This window comes from Bubalus kerabau, chromosome 1 (assembly GCF_029407905.1).
Source record: "Bubalus kerabau isolate K-KA32 ecotype Philippines breed swamp buffalo chromosome 1, PCC_UOA_SB_1v2, whole genome shotgun sequence".
NCBI classification, from domain to species: Eukaryota; Metazoa; Chordata; class Mammalia; order Artiodactyla; family Bovidae; genus Bubalus; species Bubalus kerabau.
The window spans coordinates 163,680,773-163,704,021 of record NC_073624.1 but is presented as its reverse complement, the minus strand read 5'-3'; the positions used below and the strand labels follow the sequence as shown (position 1 = coordinate 163,704,021).

Genomic DNA, 23,249 nt, shown 5'->3' with positions numbered 1-23,249 from the left:
TCAGGTGACCAAAGTATTGGAGCATCAACTTCAGCGTCAGTCCCTCCAGTGAATATTCAGGGTTGATTTCCTTTAGGATTGACTGATTTGATCTCCTTGCTGTCCAAGGGACTCTCAAGAGCTTTCTCCAGCATCACAGTTTGAAAGCATCAATTCTTTGATGCTCAGCTTTCTTTATGGTCAACTCTTTCATTAGTACATTACTACTGAAAAAAAACCATATCTTTGACTATTGGACCTTTGTTAGCAAAGTGATGTCTCTGCTTTTTTAATATGCTGTCTAGGTTTGTCATAGCTTTTCTTCCAAGGAGCAAGCATCTTTTCATTTCATGGCTGCAGTCACTGTCTGCAGTTATCTTGGAGCCCAAGAAAATAAAATCTGTCACTGTTTCCACTGTTTTCCATCTATTTGCCTTGAAGTGATGGGACTGGATGCCAGGACCTATAATAATGCCTTTTTAAGGAAGTCATATAAATGGAGTCATAAAGTCTGTGGTGTTTTGTGTCTGGCTTCATTCCCTTGGTGTAATGCTTTGAACTTCATCCATGCTGTTGCCTCTATCGTAGTTTTTTTGCCAGTAACGCTGAAGAAGCTGAAGTTGAACGGTTCTATGAAGACCTACAAGACCTTTTAGAACTAACACCCAAAAAAGATGTCCTTTTCATTATAGGGGACTGGAATGCAAAAGTAGGAAGTCAAGAAACACCTGGAGTAACAGGCAAATTTGGCCTTGGAATACGGAATGAAGCAGGGCAAAGACTAATAGAGTTTTGCCAAGAAAATGCACTGGTCATAACAAACACCCTCTTCCAACAACACAAGAGAAGACTCTATACATGGACATCACCAGATGGTCAACACCGAAATCAGATTGATTATATTCTTTGCAGCCAAAGATGGAGAAGCTCTATACAGTCAGCAAAACAAGACCAGGAGCTGACTGTGGCTCAGACCATGAACTCCTTATTGCCAAATTCAGACTTAAATTGAAGAAAGTAGGGAAAACCACTAGATCATTCAGGTATGACCTAAATCAAATCCCTTATGATTATACAGTGGAAGTGAGAAATAGATTTAAGGGCCTAGATCTGATAGATAGAGTGCCTGATGAACTATGGAAGGAGGTTCGTGACATTGTACAGGAGACAGGGATCAAGACCATTCCCATGGAAAAGAAATGCAAAAAAGCAAAATGGCTGTCAGGGGAGGCCTTACAAATAGCTGTGAAAAGAAGAGAAGCGAAAAGCAAAGGAGAAAAGGAAAGATATAAACAACTGAATGCAGAGTTCCAAAGAATAGCAAGAAGAGATAAGAAAGCCTTCTTCAGCGATCAATGCAAAGAAATAGAGGAAAACAACAGAATGGGAAAGACTAGAGATCTCTTCAAGAAAATCAGAGATACCAAGGGAACATTTCATGCAAAGATGGGCTCGATAAAGGACAGAAATGGTATGGACCTAACAGAAGCAGAAGATATTAAGAAGAGATGGCAAGAATACACAGAAGAACTGTGCAAAAAAAGATCTTCACGACCCAGATAATCACGATGGTGTGATCACTGACCTAGAGCCAGACATCCTGGAATGTGAAGTCAAGTGGGCCTTAGAAAGCATCACTATGAACAAAGCTAGTGGAGGTGATAGAATTCCAGTTGAGCTATTCCAAATCCTAAAAGATGATGCTGTGAAAGTGCTGCACTCAATAGGCCAGCAAATTTGGAAAACTCAGCAGTGGCCACAGGAATGGAAAAGGTCAGTTTTCATTCCAATCCCAAAGAAAGGCAATGCCAAAGAATGCTCAAACTACTGCACAATTGCACTCATCTCACACACTAGTAAAGTAATGCTCAAAATTCTCCAAGCCAGGCTTCAGCAATATGTGAACTGTGAACTTCCTGATGTTCAAGCTGGTTTTAGAAAAGGCAGAGGAACCAGAGATCAAATTGCCAACATCCGCTGGATCATGGAAAAAGCAAGAGAGTTCCAGAAAAGCATCTATTTCTGCTTTATTGACTATGCCAAAGCCTTTGACTGTGTGGATCACAATCAACTGTGGAAAATTCTGAAAGAGATGGGAATACCAGACCACCTGATCTGCCTCTTGAGAAATCTGTATGCAGGTCAGGAAGCAACCGTTAGAACTGGACATGGAACAACAGACTGGTTCCAAATAGGAAAAGGAGTACATCAAGGCTGTATATGGTCACCCTGTTTATTTAACTTATATGCAGAGTACATCATGAGAAATGCTGGACTGGAAGAAACACAAGCTGGAATCAAGATTGCTGGGAGAAATATCAATAATCTCAGATATGCAGATGACACCACCCTTATGGCAGAAAGTGAAGAGGAAGAGTGAAAAAGTTGGCTTAAAGCTCAACATTCAGAAAATGAAGATCATGGCATCTGGTCCCATCACTTCATGGGAAATAGATGGGGAAACAGTGTCAGACTTTATTTTTTTGGGCTCCAAAATCACCGCAGATAGTGACTGCAGCCATGAAATTAAGAGACGCTTACTCCTTGGAAGGAAAGTTATGACCAACATAGATAGCATATTCAAAAGCAGAGACATTACTTTGCCAACAAAGGTCCGTCTAGTCAAGGGTATGGTTTTTCCAGTAGTCATGTATGGATGTGAGAGTTGGACTGTGAAGAAGGCTGAGTGCTGAGGAATTGATGCTTTTGAACTGTGGAAAAAACTCTTGAGAGTCCCTTGGACTGCAAGGAGATCCAACCAGTCCATTCTGAAGGAGATCAGCCCTGGGATTTCCTTGGAAGGAATGATGCTAAAGCTGAAACTCCAGTACTTTGGCCACCTCATGCGAAGAGTTGACTCATTGGAAAAGACTCTGATGCTGGGAGGGCTTGGGGGCAGGAGGAGAAGGGGACGACAGAGGATGAGATGGCTGGATGGCATCACTGACTCGATGGACGTGGGTCTGGGTGAACTCCGGGAGTTGGTGATGGACCGGGAGGCCTGGCGTGCTGCGATCCGTGGGGTCGCAAAGAGTTGGACACGACTGAGCGACTGATCTGATCTGATCTGATCTGATTCCATTCTATAAGTATACCCCACTTTGTTTATCCACTCATTCACCAGTCACCATGACTGACATGTGACTGGAAATATGTGACATATGTCCACTTTAGAGCTATTAAGAATAAAGCCTCTATGAACACCACATCCTGACTTTTGTGTGTACATATTTTATATTTCCCTTATGGAAATAATTAGGAGTGGAGTTGCTGGAAGGTGTGCTCAGTGTACATTTAACTTTATAGGAAATTGCCAAACCGTCTACCAAGTGGCTGCACTTTTGCATTTCAGATCCTCACCAGCACTCAGTAACATCAGCCTTGATTTTAGCCATTCTTATGTGGTATAGTGGGATGTCATGTGGTCTTGTTTGATGTTTCCCTGATGACTCATGATGTTGAGTTTTCATATGCATATAATCCATTCACATATATTCCTTGGAAAATAAGTTCTTTCTCTTTTAAAATTAAGGTGTTTGCCTTTTTGTAATTGAGTTGTAAGATTTCTTCATGTATACCAGATACAAGTCCTATACCCGACACTAATATCTTGTATCTGCTATCATCCCATGGCTCATGAGTGCACGGTTCCGTTTTTCTTTCTGCACCCAGTGGAGGCTTGATGGAAAGAGCTAATGAGTGGATGTGGCCCCCACGGTAGGGTCCCCCGTGAATCTGGGCTCCCAGGGAGCCTCAGCTGTCAGGCTGGCCCACACATGCCCTTTAAGAACTTGGTAAAGTTTCAGGTGTTTTTTCTTCCTATTCACTCATATAACTATTAATACCACCTCTTTTGTGCCATTTTCTGCCAGAGATGAAATATTTCTTATATCCTGTCTCTCCTTGGAGGAGTTTCTCATCCTTTGAAATTCAGTTTGCCAGATGGTCTTATGACCACAAGGTCCTCAGAGGATTTTTAAAATATAGTTTTGTTGAGATTTCCCTGGTGATCCAGCGGTTAAGATTCTGAGCTTCTGCGCTTCCACTGCAGGGGGCATGGGTTCGATCCCTAGTCCGGGATCCCTAACTAAGATCTTGCATGCCTCGCAATGTGGTAAATGAATAAATAAAGTAAGTAATTTAAAAATAAATAAAATATAGTTTGTTGATCTGAATATTTGTTTGTTTGATTGATACAATGAGAGCAATGTCAGCTTTCCACTTTCTGTATCTTAAGCTGAAGTTGGACTGCCACCATCCTCCCTGTGGATGTGACAGAAGAATTTTATTGCTGGCACCATTGGAGGTGGTTAGTGTGCGCCCAGTGGGCCCTCTGTGCCTGGGGCTTTCAGAGAGGAGAAGCTAGAGTTTGGGTCTGTTTGCATCCTCCATCATCAGCGATCTGGGTCAAGGGCATGACTAGGTTTCCTTGCCCTCCTCTGTAATACTACCAGGGGAGTATCTTTCTCTGATCCTTGCTAAAGATTTTTTCATGAAGCTCTCATATATGATATTTCTCCAGAGTATTTCATTTTTCTTTCATTTTCTAAGAGCTCTTTCCTTTGGACATTTAGCCCAAGTTCTGCTGGGTCTTATTTTCAGAAAGTACAACTTTCACCAAATGCTTAATTCTTTCTGCAAATGCTCCTGGGCTGAGAATTTCAGTTATCCCATGCCTCAGAGGGAGAACTCTCCCCTCTCCTTATACAGCACATCCGGAGCCTCAAGAGTGGTCCTGGCACCTTTCTCCATGGGTATATCCGATCTGATGACCCTATCCTGTGGTTCATATTCTACAAGCCTGCCCTTAGTAACCCTGATGCACTGAAATTCCCAAAACAAATTCTCAGAGTAGGCCTTCTTTAGGGGCCTTGGCTACACATATCAGTATCCTATTTTCAGTTGCTTACACTCTGCTTCCAGGATGCTCTGTGTCTAAACATATTGTCCTTGCATTTAGCCAAAGTTTAAAGGGTACGTTTCCTGACTGAGATCAGTGCTGGCTGAATCACCCAATACAGGGTGATGCAAGATGTGGGTTCCCCCTTCACCCTATCCCTACCCAAGGCTCTGGTTCTTTGAAACACATATCAAACGGTTTTATTTTCTAATAAAAATGGGCTGAGGAATAAAAGCTAATAGAGGAGTTATTATTTCAGAAAAGCCCATGTACTGACATGATGATAAACTCAATATGCCATCATACTGAAGCCTGTATCCCAGCTGAAGATGTCTGCACTCAGTCGATGAGGATACTGCTCAGATGGGGCTCCAACTATGGCTGTGAGGTCTAATAGGCATGGTCATAAGAATTCACTTCCTGCTTCTAGTACTCTCCTGAGACACGTTTACTCCCAAAGTATTGCCTACTCAGTTGCAAAAATGTGATGATAGAGGTTATTGATCTATTGTCTTGTTGGATTTAGCTAAATGAGATTTGGGGTTGGGCTTCCCCAGTGACTCAGCGGTAAAGAATCTGCCTGCAATGCAGGAGACACAGGTTCAGTCCCTAGGTCAGACTAGGTTCAGTCCCCTGGAGTAGGAAATGACAACCTACTCTAGTATTCTTGCCTGGAGAATCCCATGGACAAAGATGCCTGGTGGGCTACAGTTCATAGGGTCACAAAGAGTCAGGCACGGCTGAAGCGACTGAGCATGCACATATGCATGAGATTTGTGGTTAAGCAAACCTACTTTCCTTCTTCTCTTCCGCCTTCCCTCCCAAAGAATTGGCAAGGCTCAATGTCTGAAGCTGGTCATATTCTGGGCTGTAAAGCAGTTGGATTGCCTCTTCTCTCCTTCTTCCTCCCCAGGAAAAGAAACCAACACTTTACAACACCTCCATAACTAGATGACAGACCACAAAGCCCAGTCTTCCAAATGAGGTTCATCTCATTTAGGGTTAGTAGTCCTGCATTTAATAAGGATAGGCCGCAAAGTCCCAAACCCCTGTATCTCACAACTCAAACGCTAACATGAAGAAACACCCTGATTGACTCAAAGAAATATATTTTCCTGAGACCAACGGTTTATGAAATTTATTCTCCAATTGGCTGATCTCTTGAACAGCTGCTTGTCGTCATCAGATTTTGAAACCATGTATCTCTTTTCAAGTCATGGCTGTGCTGTAACCTCTGGCTCCATCCTCGCCTCTGGTTTGGGTAGAGCAGATCTTGGCAATGAATGAAAACCATAGCTTTCTTATCAAATAGCGACAGTTCTCGTTTTAACAGTGCTGGAAATTAGTTTTTCAGGCTCTGATCTTGACAGGTCAGCTGTCAAAAGTGGGTGTCTGTGGCCATAAATTCATCGATCCCATAAACAAAATTCTGTCTGCAAAATGCAAGAGGAAAGTCAACGTAGATGCACTTATGCACAAATGAAATGGTCTGCAGCTGTGTGACTGAGTGTCAGGCCTTCTCCGGGTGAAAGATTTTTCTGGCTTCCCATTTATCAAGCCTATCAGCCTCATTTAGATTTTATTATCTGAAAATTTTTCTCCAGCTTTCTGAACTGGGACCCCAGGCACCCTCAGGAGGGAGGCAGAACACAGTCTCTCCTAATCTTGATGGGCTGCAAGTTTGGGAATCCACTTACAGGCTTTTATTTTACTTTATTTTTAATTTCCACTGCAGTCTTTTAAACAAAAGATTTTGTATGAAAAGGATGTGACTTTCTGTGTTCTGATCTTACATATCAGATGCTCAGAGAGATGGCCTCACTCAGAAATGATGAAAGTTTACCACTCTGGTCTTAAGATTTGGGCAAGAGCTCAAGGCTTTGTGGAAATAGGGAGATTCACTCAGCTTAGGGCGCTTGGCTTGAGGCTGATGTGAGGGAATAATAAACTTTCTTGCTCGACTTGAAGGATCCAGGATCCTGGAACATGGTTACTTTGATGTGTTTGAAGGCAGAATTTTGGTTTCTCTTTGAAGTATTTTTTTCTTTCTTTGTCAGAGTACAGGATGCCTGAAGGCCAGGGAGAGAGAAATCTGTATTGAAAAACAATAAAATAAAAATCTTTAAGCCCTAAATACTTTCAGACAAAAGAAACAGGAATAATAATTACAGGTTGGAGGAATCTTTTTTTTTTTTTTCCCCTCATGTAGTTGCACTTTGATTTAAATGACTTAGCCTTAGGATGGCTCAAGAAGTAACTAATATAATTTGGGGCTGCACTTCTTCCTTAGTGGAGAAAGATTGCCTGTCTGCATGGAGTTGGGTTCTAGGAGGGGCCACTGCCCTGTCTCAAACCCAACAGGTTCTTGGGCCCCACAGCATCTTGGAAATACCTTAGAATATAAGATGCTGTCCCACAGAACCTTGATGTGGGCCTCCTCTAGGAGATGGGCACCTCAACCAAAGCTCCTTGTAGCCAGAGGACTGTTGTATTGAGTTCTGACTCTCACCCTGGCCTTGACCTTCTGACAGATAATTTGACTCTGATTGCTTCCTTCCACTCAGCCCTCAATCACACAAGTACACGTGATGGGATTTGGCTTCATTACCTTTGCTAGTTATTTTTATCAAAATCTTATTTTCTTTTTTTTTTTGTGAAAGGAAAGAAAAACCTGTTAAAAGCCTAGAAAAGCATAAAGAGGTAATCATGGTTATTCATAATTCCACCACTAAGATAAATCCAAATATTGCATTTAAATATATTTCTTCCCACTTTAACCACTGTCTTTAAAAAACACACACAATTAGGGTCACATTGTACATACCTTTTTATATCCTGATCCGTTACTTTATTATGGATTTTTAAACTACTGCTTTTCCTTAAGTTTTTTATAATTGTATTTATTTTTATTTTTGTCTGAGATGAGCCTTAGTTGCTGTGCAGGCTTTTCTCTAGTTGTGCAGAGAGGGGGCTACTCTCTAGTTACAGGACTAGCTGCTCTCAGCCTGTAGGATCGTCCCAGATCAGGGATTGAACCCGTGTCTCCTGCATTAGCAGGCAAATTCTTTACCACCGAGCCACCAAGGAAGCCCCAATTTTTAATGTATTATTTTAAAATCATTTTCTCCTTTGAGTAGCTCTTCAACATGGTAGGCAGAAAGGCATTTTTATTCCATTTTATAGATAAGAAAATGGAATTTCAGTGAAGATAAATTTATTCAAAAATATTTATTGCCTCTTGTGATTTAGTACTATGCTGTAAAATGTGCTGAGGTCACTAAGGTGAGTGGTGGAAACATATCTAGAACATAGATCTATTGGCTCCTAAATATATGCTAATTTAATATCTCCAAGTTCCCAAAATCTATACTAGTAATAGAGAGTTGATCTTCTAGAGGAGAACGGCATTCAGGCAAGGTTAGAAACTCTGGAGATTGGAATAAGCAAGGCAAGGTTCAATCCAAGAGCCTGAGCCTCTAGAGACAGTTTATGAAGACAGGGGTTTGATCCCAGGGAACAAGATAAAAAACCCAAATAGCACAGCAGGATCACAGACTTAGGTCCAGAGTGGAAGATCATTTCTACTGCAGCTCTGTATCAGTGATGGAGATTCGAGCTAAATATTTCATTAGTTATGAGGCTCAGACATTAAAGAATCTGCCTGTAATGCAGCAGACCTGAGTTCAATCCCTGGGTCAGGAAGATGCCCTGGTGAAGGGAATGGCAACCCACTCCAGTATTCTTGCCTGGAGAATCCCATGGACAGAGGAGCCAAGCGGGCTACAATCCATAGAGTTGCAAAGAGTTGGACATGACTTGGTGACTAAACAACAACACCATTTCTTTAGTTTTTTCTCTTTGTAAGTGGAGATCTGTAGAGGTTTCCTAAAACTTAATTGAGCCAAAATAGATCTTCCCTGGTGGCTCAGACAGTAAAGAATCCTCCTGCAATGTGGGAGACCTGGGTTCGATCCCTGGGTTGGAAAATCCCCTGGAGAAGGAATTGACAACCCACTCCAGTATTCTTGCTTGGAGAAGTCCATGGACAGAGGAGGCTGGTGGGCTATAATCAGTGGGGTCACAGAGTCAGACACTATTAAGGGACTAACACTGTGAGGAAATGTATGCTGATACTAAAGCAACACCTTAACTGCAAGAGAAACTGGGCGTGGGGTTTATGGACAGTCTCTGCACAATCTGTATGACTTTTTTTGTGAATCTAAAAATACTATAGTTGAAAGCTTTTCTTTTTTATTGTTTTAGAAAATTGAGGGAATTCCCTGGTGGCCCAGTGATTAGGGATCTGTGCTTCCACTGCAGGGAGCACGGGTTCAATAGCTGGTTGGGGAATTAAAATCCCGCGTGCCACTCGGCCAAAAGGAAAAAGAAAGAAAGAAATTGAGTAAGAGTGTAGCAGACCCAGTTGAAGAGAAGTGGCATTCCAGGCAGAAGGAACTGGAATGTGGAGAGGCGGGAACACCATGTGCATGAGAAAGATGAGGGACTTAGTAGAGTTGGAGTGTGCTGGAGCTGACTGTTAGGGTTGAGTCTCGATCAGAAAGGGCTTTCTTTTTGGCTGAGTGTAAAAGTGTTAGGACTTATTCTCTAGGAAATAGGAATTGATTAGGAAATTTTAATGAACATAGTCCACGTTTGATTTTATTTACGATAAACATCAGCACAATGGAGGAGGGCTGGAAGACAGTGTAATGAGATCAGCAGAAAGGCTGTGGCAATAGCCTGGGGCAGACATGCCGCTGCCCTGAGCTGGGCAGGGGGCTAGAAGCAGAGGATGGTGTGGACAAGCATGAAGAAGTGGAGCCCTTCTCACAGCTGAGCTAAAACGCTAGACAGACAGGCCTTATCCCAAGTGCTTCTTCCTGCCTCCACTCCCATGACTGATTATAATCCCAGTGGAAAGACAGATGAAGTCTGATCAATGCCAAGCAGAGCCTCATTCCAGGTGCTCGTCCAAGCCAGAGCAGCACAGGGTGGAGATGCCTCTTCACCAGTGCTGAGAAAGTTGGGCAGCAGGTGTCAGGAATTCAAGTCCTGGTGCAGAGCAGAATATCCAGTCCCTGGAACTGCCATGTCATCACTGCTTCCATCGTGACTCTGTAAATCACAAGGGAGTAAAGGGGACCTTCATCACACCACCCAATCCAGGGCATGCCACAGACCACACAGGGTTAAGCAGCCCCAATGCCTGGGCTGAACAATTCTGGGGATGAGATGCAGGCTGCCCAAATCCATACCATGAGTCCCCTAAGTCCAGTATCACAGGGTCCAAAGAATGTAAGGAGTCACACCTTAACTCTGTTTGTCTGAGTTTGTCTTTTTACTTTGGCCAGCATCTGCACCCAGCTGCAGGAGCTGATCCCGAGCCCCAGGGCTGTTTCCTGAGACTCAGTGGAGAGATAGCCACCAGGTTTCCTTTTCGCGATGCCAGTTTCCAGAGTGCGACATCTTTGATGTCTTTGCAGAGGCCTTAGGATAGATCTTTGCTCTTCACTGAAATACCCCTCAATTGAATTAGTGGTGGCTGTGGGGAGATCCTCAGAGTATATGGCCATGCTCTAACTAAATGATCCTCATCACTGCCAGGCATCCTGTTATTTAGGGTGAAGTGGGTCTTAGCTGGTATCACATCCAAAGTGACAGCAGGAGTTTCTAGGTTCCTTTAAACTGGTTCTAGAATCACATAGCTCATTCTGATGTCTCTACTGTAGGCTTCGGGGTTCTAGTATCTTCCAGGCAGAGCGGCACCACAGACTCTGAAACTGTGGCCTCATACTCAGGGCTCAGTGTGCCCTAACCTTGCTGAAGATATCAGGGCTATAAGAAATGCTGGGAGAGTAGAAGTGTCCTTAAGTGATGCTATTGGTACCTCCTTTAGGGCACCTGGTGACCCTTTTCCACGGAGGGGTAATTCTTTTTGCTCAGCCTAACTAGGGGTCTTGTGGGTTTTCTCTAATGAAGGGTAAGATGCTATCTGTGACAATCGGAATTTTAACCCCTTGCTACTGAACTGATGGTCCATGGATCAGCAGCAGCAGCAGCACCTGGGAGCTTGTTAGACAGGAATGATCTCAGGCCCCAGGATCAGAAAGTGCATGTAAACCCCCTGGGTGATTTGTCTGCATATTACGGTTTGAAGATCACTGCTTTCATCTATAGCAGTGGTTCACAATCCAGGCTGTGCCTTACAATCTTCCGGGAGCCAAATGAGCATATCCAATCCACTACTGACCAATTAAGTCAGAATCTCTATGGGTGGCACCCAGGCTTTAGGATGTTTTAAAAGCCGTCTTAAGAGATTCTAATGTGCAGCTGAGTCAGAGCCCCAGTGACCTGGAAGAGTAGAGATTTTCAACCAGGATCACTGGGAAAGCATTAACTTTTCTCATGCCCAAGCACTAAGATCCTGGTTATGTTGGCTCTAGATGGGGCCAATATCTATATTATTTACATCTCACCAATTAATAATTGAAAATCACTGATCAGACAAAGGGTTTATCATTGTTGCTCAGGCCCTGCAGGGATGCAGGGAAGGGAAGCAGTCTCTAGGGCATCTGTATCTGCAGGTGTTTCTGAGCCAGGCTAGCGTCTCCTTGACCATCTTAAGGTGCCTGACAGAGATGGGATGCATCTCTTAGATCCTGCAGGCTTGGGAGGATGTGGCAGACCCAAGGCATGTGTATTCTTGACTTCTATCTGCCTATCAGGGAAAATCATGAAGTTTGTGGTAAGACAGTGAGCTCTGGGTCCTGCTTACGGTTGGCATCAGGGTGCAACACAAGCTTTAAACCTGAGTCTTTGTTACTTGCTTCACTGTTAAACTTCATCTTTCCCTGGTGAAGCAACTGATCTCAAGGACCACTGGCCTGGGCAAGTCAAAGGAGCAGTAAAGAAAGAGGGCGCTTTGTGGGAGGCTCGATGATATGGCCTCAGTGGGTGGACAATAAAATTGGACAGAAATGTTTATTCCGTAAACAAGTTCCTACAAATTGATTTCATTTCAAGCATGTGTTAAGTCTTCAAGATCCAGGTGAGCTGATGGAGGAGATGGAGCTCTATCTGTCATACCTTTATTCTTTCTAAGGTTGTGAGATGGCTCAGGGTCTCTGGGGGACTTCTAGGGCTGCTGTCTTTGTAGCTGTCTGACTCAGGAGCCCACTTCAGCGGTTGATTCCTAAGGTCTGCAAGGTACCCGTCTGTCCCTCACATTCCCTTTTTCCTTCACAGCTGGCGACGTGGGACTCGGAGAAGGGCCTGAATGGCAGCCTGCAGGAAAGGCCCATGGGCAGCCGCCTCCAAGGACTGACTCTCAAAGTGGTGACTGTCTTGGTAGGACCCTGGGCACATGGGGGAGGTGTGTCTTTCAGGCTTTGAGTCAGTGGCTTCTCTCTGTTTGGCTTAATGCTGAGTTTGGAGACAAGGGGATCTTAAGTAGTGGCTTGAGCTTTCATAGGCTTTTCACTCAAAGAATTTTGTAAATAGTGAAGGAAGAGTAAGATTGGAGATTCTGCTCCAGGGCCTCTGAGACCCTCCACGGCAGGTCGCTGGGCTGCTCTAGGGAAGGACCTGTCATCCAGAACCAGGGCTGAACCCCAGAGTGGGGATAACAGCTCTACTTGCTTTTGGATGTAGGATCTTAACCTACAGGTTGTCCTTAGGAGATTTTTGCTGCTAGCTAGAGTCCCCAGAAAGATGTTGGGAAGACATCCTTCTAAAACCCAACACCACTGATAGGCCCATGTGACACAAAGTTTACAATGAAGACCATTGGTTACAATTTCTCTGCATGGTTGTCCTGGAACCACAGACTTTGACTTCTTTCAGTTACCTTAAAAGCATCCTCCTTCCCATTTCTTTCTTCAACTTTTTACAACTGGAGGAGACATTTTAGATTTATCTCTTATTAGCTGGGAAGACAGGCACTGACATTCCTGCAGTCCCCATATGCACACCATGAATAAGCATTGTACCTTATCCGCCCCCCCCCAGATTAAATTAATGAAATGAGGTCTCTGGGGCTGTTGCCATAAGGCCCCTTCTTTGTCAGTTCCACAGGATGATGGTGGGGAAGGCTGAGGTGTTCTCCAGAGGACCGTGTGCCCTACAGAAGCACATGTGACACAGCACAAAATGTGTTAATGTGCCCATGGCCTGCCTTTGGACTTTTGGACAGTGAGGTTTAATCTGCTGTGTGGTATGATCTTGTCTTGTGACTCAGCATCCATTTTTCTAGTCCAGTCTGATAGATGTAATAGTCTTCTCTCAACCCGGTTCACAGACCTCTGTTATTTATTAACCCAGATGAGAGGTATTCACATTTCTTGTGTGTGTCCTAAAGAATTACAGCATTTTCAAAGGACAGAGTCCTGAATGTCACAAATGAAGGCATGAAAACAAGCCATGTTATCCTAGGAGAGTGGGATGCTGAGCTGAGTCTGAAATGACAGAGGACAGATAAATCTGTTCCTCCGTCAGTATGCTGGTTGGAGGGATTTTCCTGTGCACTGTATCCTGAGTGTCCATAAACCACTTTAGAAAAAGTCAGAGAGGTTCAGACTCCAGGCTTAAATTGGGTAAATACAGTGCATGTGTCCACAAATGTTCTGAAATTATGGTTCATCAGATTGGTCTCTCCAATAAGACCCTGGAAAGATGTGTGTTAATGAACCAGTGATTTAGTTGAAGAACATTCATTCTGTTGTCCTCAGGAAGAACCTTTTGTGATGGTGGCTGAGAACATTCTTGGACAGCCCAAGCGCTACAAAGGGTTCTCCATCGATGTCCTGGATGCACTGGCCAAGGCTCTGGGCTTCAAATACGAGATTTACCAGGCCCCCGATGGCAGGTACGGTCACCAGCTCCATAACACCTCCTGGAACGGGATGATCGGGGAGCTCATCAGCAAGGTAGGTCCCAAAAGCAGATCCCTGGGGAGGGGCCCCCTAGTCTGCCTCTGGGGTGATGTCTTAATTGGGCCCCTTAGGAAGTTGGAACATCAGGACCAGCTGGACAGATCACAGTTACCCTTCTCCACACAATAAGGATCTCTTCCTCCACCCTCACCCTCCTCCCTGCTGTACTCATTCTTCCTTTTATTTTCCAATTCCCAGGCACTCTGGGTTTTCCTTCTATGTCCATTGCTATCATTGCTTTGAAGCACCCATATGCCCTTCATGAAATTCACCCCCACATTTGAGCTGCAGTAGGAGCCCAGTGCTTCTGGGGACGGGGGTGTGGGGAAGACGGGTGCATGCTTATTCTCTTCTCCATGACCCACAGCAGTGGGCGGGTGTGTCTTGTGTGTGTGCACATGCATGTGTGTGTGTGAATGAGTGTACAGCTGTGTCTGCGTTGCTATGGTAAGTGAAATCGCAGTCCCCAGTGCCTCAGGTCAATTTCAAATCTTTCCTCTTCCTCTTTCCCGTAGAACCTGGTCCCCATGGCACGAGGCCAGTTCACTGTGTCCCCGTCCTCTCCCCTGCCATCCTGTGGCCTCTGGGTTATTTACTGACAGCCGTTGACATTGGTGGATCTGCTCAAGCCCTCCCTCACCATCAATCTGGACATTTCTGACATCCCTACAGATAACCCTGGGCTTCCAGTGCTTTGACCATTCATCCCCAGTGACCTTGGAGTATCTGTCCCCGTGCATCCTGTTAGCATCTTACATGTTGCTGTCACTGTCCCACTCCATGACTACAACCTGTCATCCTTCTGACTCCGGCATTTTATCTTAACACACAAGCCCTTTTCTTTATAAACCCATAAATGCAGACAGGATACCTGTGTTCTCTCCAGTTTCTCCTAAGCTGTCATTTTTTTCCAGTAGCATGCATTCTAATCCTGTTAATGACAAGAAATTGCTCATTAAATCAACTTAATATAAAAAAGGAGGTGAAAACAAAGCCAAACCCATAACAACTTTATTGTGGAATAATTTATATATAATCCGTACCCATTTCAGATGTATCATTCATGATTTCTAGGAAATTTAGTGAGCTGTGCAAACATTACCATGTTTAATTTCGCAATACTTCCATCACCCCAATGAGATTCGTCATACTCATTTACAATTAATCCCATTCCAACCCAGCCCTTAGGCAACCCTTAATCTACTTTCTGAGTCAATAGATTTGCTTTTGCAAATATGTACTATAAAAGCAGTCATACCATACCAGTCTTTTGTCTCTGACCCTTTTCACTTGGCACATGTATTTGAGGTTCATTCTTCTCTAAGATTTCTATGCCTTTCTAGTATGGCATCCTTTCCCTCCTGGCGTGCCCTCTGTGGTTGTCCAGATAAACCCCTGTTCCTTCATCTTTTGTGATTTTCCTAAATTATTTTTGATTTCTTGTTACCTTGAAACCCTGACTTGGTTCTACTACCTACCTTCTGACTCTGACATCCAGGTTGCTCTATGCAATTAGAGGAGAAAACCACAAGTTTGTCCAGATAGATGCATAAACAATGTGTGGCTGTCCACCTCAGCTGGGCCTTCAGGACAGCCCCAGTTCCTTAACATGGCCTTTACTGGGTCCCTTGGCAACATTCCTTAGAAACTGTTGAAAAATTTTATCTTTCTCCTCAAGCAACCTAATAATCTCCTACCTTAAACTAGAAAAAAGAAGTGCTCCTCTATTAAGGAAAGAAATGAAGACACCTGGACATGAGATTTATTTCAACTTCCTATAAAGATCACATCTGCAGACATGTGCTCTCATGTCCAGATTCAGAGCGGGGAGTGTTTTTCCTCCTGTTGCAGCTCACCCCCCACTGGTGTCACCAGTCACCTCCCTTGCTTCTGCTCTGGACCTGGTTTCATATGTTAGTTTCCCTCCATCCTCTGTTGTTAACCTATCCTGATCCCCTAGATTTCCTTCTCAGTCCTTAAATATTCTCCAAGCATAAACAGAACAAACAAACAAAAAACCCTCCCTGGATCTTGGGTTTCTGAGAAGACAAGCAAGAACGAGAAATGCACATGAGGCAAGTTTGAGAGCTGACATGGTCACCTCCAAGAGTTTTTCTCTTTATCCTAGGTATGTTAGATTTCAGTTTGGCAATCAGTATATCTGCCCCTCCAGCCTGCGTATTGGACCTGATAAAGTTCTTCTATGTGGTTTTCCCCAGTTTGAATATGTAGTTTGGATAAGCTGTCATAACTGGTCATTCTAAAATAAACCTAGTTCTGACAGTGCCTCCTACTTAGAGAGCCAAGATACAGATGATCACTGTACAATTTTAATGCTCTTATGCCAGCATCAACTCAAGTGTAAGGATCTTAGTCTGTACCAGTCTTGGCAGCTTTAACCTCACAATCTAGTTTCATCTTAATGGGGTCTTTGTCTATTTTTAAATTAAGCTCATCTTGGAAAGCAAAAATCTTGGGAGGTACTTTTGAGGTCACAGCAGAGGATGCCCTGGGGGCCTCTTCACTGCATGGCTTTACTAAAGGAAGAAGCAACCATATGTCTGAGAAGCCATGAGTTAAGGGAAGTGGAAGAAGAAAGATGATCCCTTTTTTCTTGGAATATGCTACTCTCTGGCATAGAGCCTGCATATAAAGCAACTTAGGACTGATGCTCTAATGAGATTCAAGGTAGTTGTACACTCTCCATATAACTTCAAAAGTATTTTAGAGAAGAGATATATCTGTGTGGGCTGATGGAGTTTGGAGAGGTTTGATGGAATAATGGAGTGTCCCTGTGGTCCTGAGGTATAGGAAGGATGAAGACAAGTCCAGAAGACAGGTTGGGGAGAAGGGTGGGCAGTAAGATGGAAATACCAGTAAAAGGAAAGAGATAGTTCACTAAGGGAATCATTAAGAAATTGAAGAAAACCTACAATTCACACAGAAATGAAAATGGTGATAGACTCTTTCCTCCAGAAGTGGTTTCCAGGAGTTTTTGGGGTTTGGGGGAGACATGTGTAAGTTGAAGGTGGTAATGACAGACAACCTGATGCTGGATTTTCCTTACAATGTTCAAAGTCATGAGGCGTCAACACTTGCAGCCTTTTCCTCTGAACAACCCAAAGGGCAGTGGACAGGCCTTGGGCGAAGGTAGAACCCAGCAGAAATCTGAGGACTGCCTTCTGACCAGATGGGTTTGCCTTTCAGAGAGCGGATCTGGCCATCTCCGCCATCACCATCACCCCGGAGAGGGAGAGCGTTGTGGACTTCAGCAAGCGGTACATGGACTACTCGGTGGGAATCCTCATCAAGAGGCCCGAGGAGAAAATCAGCATCTTCTCCCTCTTTGCTCCATTTGATTTTGCCGTGTGGGCTTGCATTGCGGCAGCCATCCCCGTGGTTGGTGTGCTGATCTTCGTGTTGAACCGGATTCAGGCCGTGAGGGCTCAGAGTGCAGCCCAGCCCCGGCCCTCTGCTTCCGCCACCTTGCACAGCGCCATCTGGATTGTCTACGGAGCCTTCGTACAGCAAGGTACCTTCCCGGCTTCTCCATGCTGGAGTAAGCCCAAGGTCCTGGAAGGATTTGTCCACTGACGACATTCTTAGGTTCATGTTCCCAAAGTCATTTAAAATGCAATTTTATTTAATTTCTAAGATGGTCCTAATATCATGCTGTACTCCCCATATTATCAGATAGAAAGGAAATGAAACGAGTTGCCAGTCCAGGTTCGATGCACGATACTGGATGCTTGGGGCTGGTGCACTGGGAGGACCCAGACAGATGGAATAGGGAGGAAGGAGGGAGGAGGGTTCAGGATGGGGAACACATGTATACCTTTGGCGGATTCATTTTGATATTTGGCAAAACTAATACAGTTATGTAAAGTTTAAAAATAAAATAAAATTAAAAAAAAAAGAAAACAATAGAATTGGTAAGAAATAGTGAAAAAAAAAAAAAAAGAAATTAAATAACACACACACACACAAAACTTCGAGTCCTGATTTTCCTCTTTAGATAAAATTAACTTCTAGTTCTGCCTTGCACTTTCCTCCCCTCCCACATTAGATTGATTGTTATGCAGACGGGGTTGTCAAATGAAGCTATCTTGCTTAAATGTGAAGTCTTCATGGGCTAAAAAATCACAATTGTTTTGCAGTCATCTAAGCAATACTCCAGCCATTCTTGAGATTCAGTCTCCTATCTCAGAGAAATCTAGATAGCAGTTGGGGAGTTACAGTTTTGATGGGAAAGAACAGAATTGCAAAGTTCCTAATGTGAGTCCTGGACTTAGCTGCACCATAGCAAAATATGTATTATCTGCTCGAGAGGTTATATAATAATAGTCAGCAAGGAGCTTTCTTCTGCTACCACCTGAGACACCGAGGAGGAATGATTGACCTCAAAGAGGCAGCTTCGGACTATAAGTCATATACAGTGATTTCTGAAAATCATAGAAAAAAGTCATCTAGTGAGGGCCGAATGTTAATAAAAGTGATATGGTGCATCTCATTTCTGAGGCTTAAAAGAAAGCTAGAGAACCCTCTAGGTAAAAGGCAATTTTACATTTACAGAATTCCTGAGACTGTTTCATGTGAATTTAAAGTGGACAGGGACCTTACATAGGGTTGCAACCCTGGAAATTCTCGACACAGTGAGGAGAATCTTCTAAGGGGAAGAGTTTGATATTCAGAACTCTACTGTTGGCATTTTCAAAAACATACTATCACTAAAAATGCCAAGCCTAGCTTTCCTGTATTTTGTGGTCCTCCACCCCTTTCTGAGGTTGGTGGTCCTAGGATTTTATTTCTGGAACTGTCAGAGTCCACCATAAGCAGCTGGCAGTCACTTTCTTGATCCTCAGCTCATCACCAGGGGTGGTTCCCTACGCCTGGCTGCAGGGCAGAGAATTTCTGGGGATAGGAGTGAGAGCAGAAACCCCAGACCAATCCCCTTTGCCTGTCTCCTGCAGGTGGAGAATCCTCAGCGAACTCCATGGCCATGAGAATTGTGATGGGCAGCTGGTGGCTCTTCACTCTCATCGTGTGTTCCTCCTACACAGCCAATCTCGCCGCCTTCCTCACGGTGTCCAGGATGGACAACCCCATAAGGTAAGGTCCATTACTCCTTCCAGAAGGCTGTAAAGAGAGAATGCAGACCTGGCCATGGTGGCCTGGTGTCATGGAGGCAGAGAAGGACTGCCTCTGGATCTGCAGTTTGATGGTAGTAATCTTTAATGCATGAGGACCTTCACTCCTGTTGGATTTTATTTTATGTACAATTAAATACATGCATAAATTCACTGACTAGTATTTCTCTGAACATTTAAATTCTACCTGTAACTAATAAGTCAAAAAATTAAAAATCAGCAAATGAGATGTCCTCAGACATTTCAATATTGATTACAAACTTATTTAATCAAAATTTTCTAAACATTTCATTAAAACCACAAATCTAATACATTTCTCCAATTCTCCAATCTTCAAACATCTAAAAAAATATTTTTAAAACATGCTAATTATTATAGTGATTAGAAAATGTATTTCACTTACAGTTATAAAATTGTAAAATTATTGAAACCAAGAACTAAAAATGTTTCATTTTAACCAAAATGTTAAAAATAGGGCATAAAAGAATTAGTTCAACATAGTGAAATAACTCAGAAATGCCTTTGCTTTATAATCAGATTCTCACATACTGTGTGAATTACAAAAGAACTTGGATAAAGTGAACGTCTGCTGGCTATGTGGTTGCTGAACTGACCAGTGGCACAGATTTAGTCCACACTTCTTTGAGTGCAATATCAACCTCAATATCACCTCTTTCTTTATCCCTGATTATGCTTTTCTGTGTCCCTGCCTTTGGTAATTTCTCCTTTAATTCATCATACTTACTGTCATTATATCAATTCTTTTGATCCACGACCCTAGTCAAGTCATCCATACTCAACCAGCTTCGGTAGCTCCCAAGTGCCTATTTGAAAGAGGAGAGATTCCTTGATTAGGATTAAAAATTCAGAATGATATGGTCTAGTTTTAATTTTAATTGACATTTTTATTGAGAGAATTGTAGACTCACTTGCAATTAGAAGTAATAATGCAGAGAGATCTCAGAATATCGTTTGGCCAGTTTCACCCAATGGGAGCGTTTTGCAAAACCAGGATATGAACATTGATCCAAGTGACTGATTCTATTCAAATTTCTCATCTCATCCTTGTACTCATTCCTGTGTGTGTGTGTGTGTGTGTGCATTTGATTCTGTACAGCCTTATTGTATACGTGGATTTGTGTATCCACCACCACAGTAAAGATACTAAGTATGATGATTTTGTTTCTACAAGAATTCCTTGTGTTGTTCTTTTATAACCACACCCACCTCCTTCGGACTTCTTTGCCTCTTGTCCCATTCTTAACACCTAGCAGACACTAATGTGCTGTCTCTGAAATTTGTCATTTCAAATATGTAGTATATAAATAGAATCACACTTTTAGGATTAGCTTTTTCTTTCAGTATAATTCTCTGGAGATTCTTTCGAATTGTTGTGTGTATTAATAGCTCATTGCTTTTTGTTGCTCGGTAGAATCCAATGTAACACAATTTATTTAACAGTCCCCCCCATTGAAGGATATCTAGGTTTTTTCCAGTTTGGGGCAATTAAGAATAAAGCCATTGTGCATATTTGTGTGAAGGTTTTTGTGTGAACATGCATTTTAATTAATAGGTAATACATATCCAAGAATGCAATTGCTGTATCTCATGGTAATAGCATGTTGAGTTTTATAAAAAAAAATGATCAAACTGCTTTCTAGAGTAACTGTCACTTTAAATTACTACTATGGATGTAGAAATGATCCAGTTTCCTTGCATCTTTGCCAGTATTTAGTGTATCAGTATTTTTTTACTTTACCTTCTGGTAGTCATGATGTGGGAGAAGGCAATGGCACCCCACTCCAGTACTCTTGCCTGGAAAATCCCATGGACAGAGGAGCCTGGTAGGATGCAGTCTATGAGGTCGCTAAGAGTCGGACATGACTGAGTGATTTCACTTTGACTCTTCACTTTCATGCATTGGAGAAGGAAATTGCAACCCACTCTGGTGTTCTTGCCTGGAGAATCCCAGGGACAGGGGAGCCTGGTGGGCTGCCGTCTATGGCACAGAGGTGGACACGACTGAAGCGACTTAGCAGCAGCAGCAGCAGTCATGATGTGATAGTGCATTGTGGCTTTTTGCTCCCCTAATGACTAATTATAGTGAATACCTTTTTCTGTGCTTATTGCTATATTTTCTTTGATGAAATATATCTTTATGTATTTTGCCCATTTTCTCACTGGATTGTTTATTAATGTTGAATTTTGAAAGTTCTTTATATATTTTAGACACTGGTTCCTTGCCAGATGTATGGTTTGCAAATATTTCCCCCTGCTCTGAAGTTTGTTTTTCAAGTTCTTAACAAAGTCTTTCACAAAGAAAAGTTTGTAATTTTTATGAGGTTCAATTTACACATTTATTCTTTTGTGAATCATGCTTTTGGTGTTAAGTCTAACTCTGCCAGGTCGTAGACCTGAAGATAATCTTGGATATTTTGTTTGTTTTTCTGAAAGTTTTGTCATTTTCCATTTTGTAAATTTGGATGTGAAGTTTCCATTTTTAAAATTCATTTGTGGAGTAAGACATTGAACAGGAATCATAAACAGTTGGATGTGACCTGAATTTACTTTGCAAGTTTGTACGGGGTTTTGGCAGCTTAGTATGCTGAGTATTTAAATCTGAATGACTTTGGTGATGGTAACACTCTTCAGGTTGCCTCTGGTCCCACTGTCCTCTACTTTATTCCATGTGCTAGCTTCACACTTTCACATATTCACCATCAAATCATACAAGTTAGTATGCTGTGACAGGGAAGACCTGGTTGACTCTTGGTGAGATAGCAAGACTTACACATCCATGCTATTCATTGTTTGGACCCAGACCAGTATTGCTGGCATAAGGCTCTCAGTCCTTACCTCAGATCTCACGAACCAGAATTTGTATCTAAGTAGGTCTCCAAGTGATTTTTATTCACATTAAAGTTTGGACAGCTCTGGCAACAATTAGAAAAAAAGTGATCTATGAAATCCTAATAGCCTGAAGCGATTGGCTGCAACTAACAAATGCATTTTAATAGAGCTATCCATCAGTTCCTGCCTTCAGGGTACCACAAACTGGAAAGGAAAGGTGGTGCATATTAATGGTACTCAAGAAAAAGAATATGAGACTTACTCCACATGCCATGATAAGTTACAGGTATCTGACTAGACCTCCTAGCATTAACAGCTATAAAACTGGAAAAATCTGCTGTTTACAGCATTTTTAACATAAACACAGGTAGATTGCCAAATTCAGACTTAAATTGAAGAAAGTGGGGAAAACCATTAGACCATTCAGGTATGACCTAAATCAAATCCCTTATGACTATACAGTGGAAGTGAGACATACATTTAAGGGACTAGATCTGATAGACAGAGTGCCTGAGGAACTATGGACAGAGGTTCATGACACTGTACAGGAAACAGGGATCAAGACCATCCCCAAGAAAAAGAAATGCAAAAATGCAAAATGGCTGTCTGAGGAGGCCTTACAAATAGCTGTTAAAAGCAAAGGAGAAAAGGAAAGATATACCCATTTGAATGCAGAGTTCCAAAGAATAGCAAAGAGAGATAAGAAGGCCTTCCTCAGCGATCAATGCAGAGAAATAGAGGAAAACAATAGAATAGCAAAGACTAGAGATCTCTTCAAGAAAATAAGAGATACCAACGGAATATTTCATGTAAAGATGGGCTCAATAAAGGACAGAAATGATATGGACCTAATAGAAGCAGACGATATTAAGAAGAGGTGGAAAGAATACACAGAAGAACTATACAAAAAAAATCTTCATGACCCAGATAATCACGATGGTGTGATCACTCACCTAGAGCCAGACATCCTGGAATGGGAAGTCAAGTGGGCCTTAGGAAGTATCACTACGAACAAAGCTAGTGGAGGTGATGGAATTCCAGCTGAGCTATTTCAAATCCTAAAAGATGATGCTGTGAAAGTGCTGCATTCAATATGTCAGCAAATTTGGAAAACTCAGCAGTGGCCACAGGACTGGAAAAGGTCAGTTTTCATTCCAATCCCAAAGAAAGGCAATGCCAAAGAATGCTCACACTACTGCACAATTGCACTCATTTCACATGCTAGCAAAGTAATGCTCAAAATTCTCCAAGCCAGGCTTCAGCAATATGTGAACCATGAACTTCCAGATGTTCAAGCTGGTTTTAGAAAAGGCAGAGGAACTAGAGATCAAATTACCAACATCTGCTGGATCATGGAAAAAGCAAGACAGTTCCAGAAAAACATCTATTTCTGCTTTATTGACTATGCCAAAGCCTTTGACTGTGTGGATCACAATAAACTGT

At 42.7% G+C, this 23,249-nt stretch overlaps 1 protein-coding gene across 1 annotated transcript in view; it reads left to right on the top strand.

Moving 5' to 3' along the window:
• The window catches only part of GRID1 (glutamate ionotropic receptor delta type subunit 1), a 346,899-nt gene that overhangs the window by 210,936 nt on the left and 112,714 nt on the right, over nucleotides 1–23,249 (top strand). Inside the window, exons 6-9 of the mRNA XM_055537983.1 lie at nucleotides 12,125–12,226; nucleotides 13,606–13,803; nucleotides 17,017–17,341; nucleotides 18,780–18,918. Coding sequence (XP_055393958.1) covers nucleotides 12,125–12,226; nucleotides 13,606–13,803; nucleotides 17,017–17,341; nucleotides 18,780–18,918 — 764 coding nt within the window. The remainder of the gene's footprint in view (nucleotides 1–12,124; nucleotides 12,227–13,605; nucleotides 13,804–17,016; nucleotides 17,342–18,779; nucleotides 18,919–23,249) is intronic.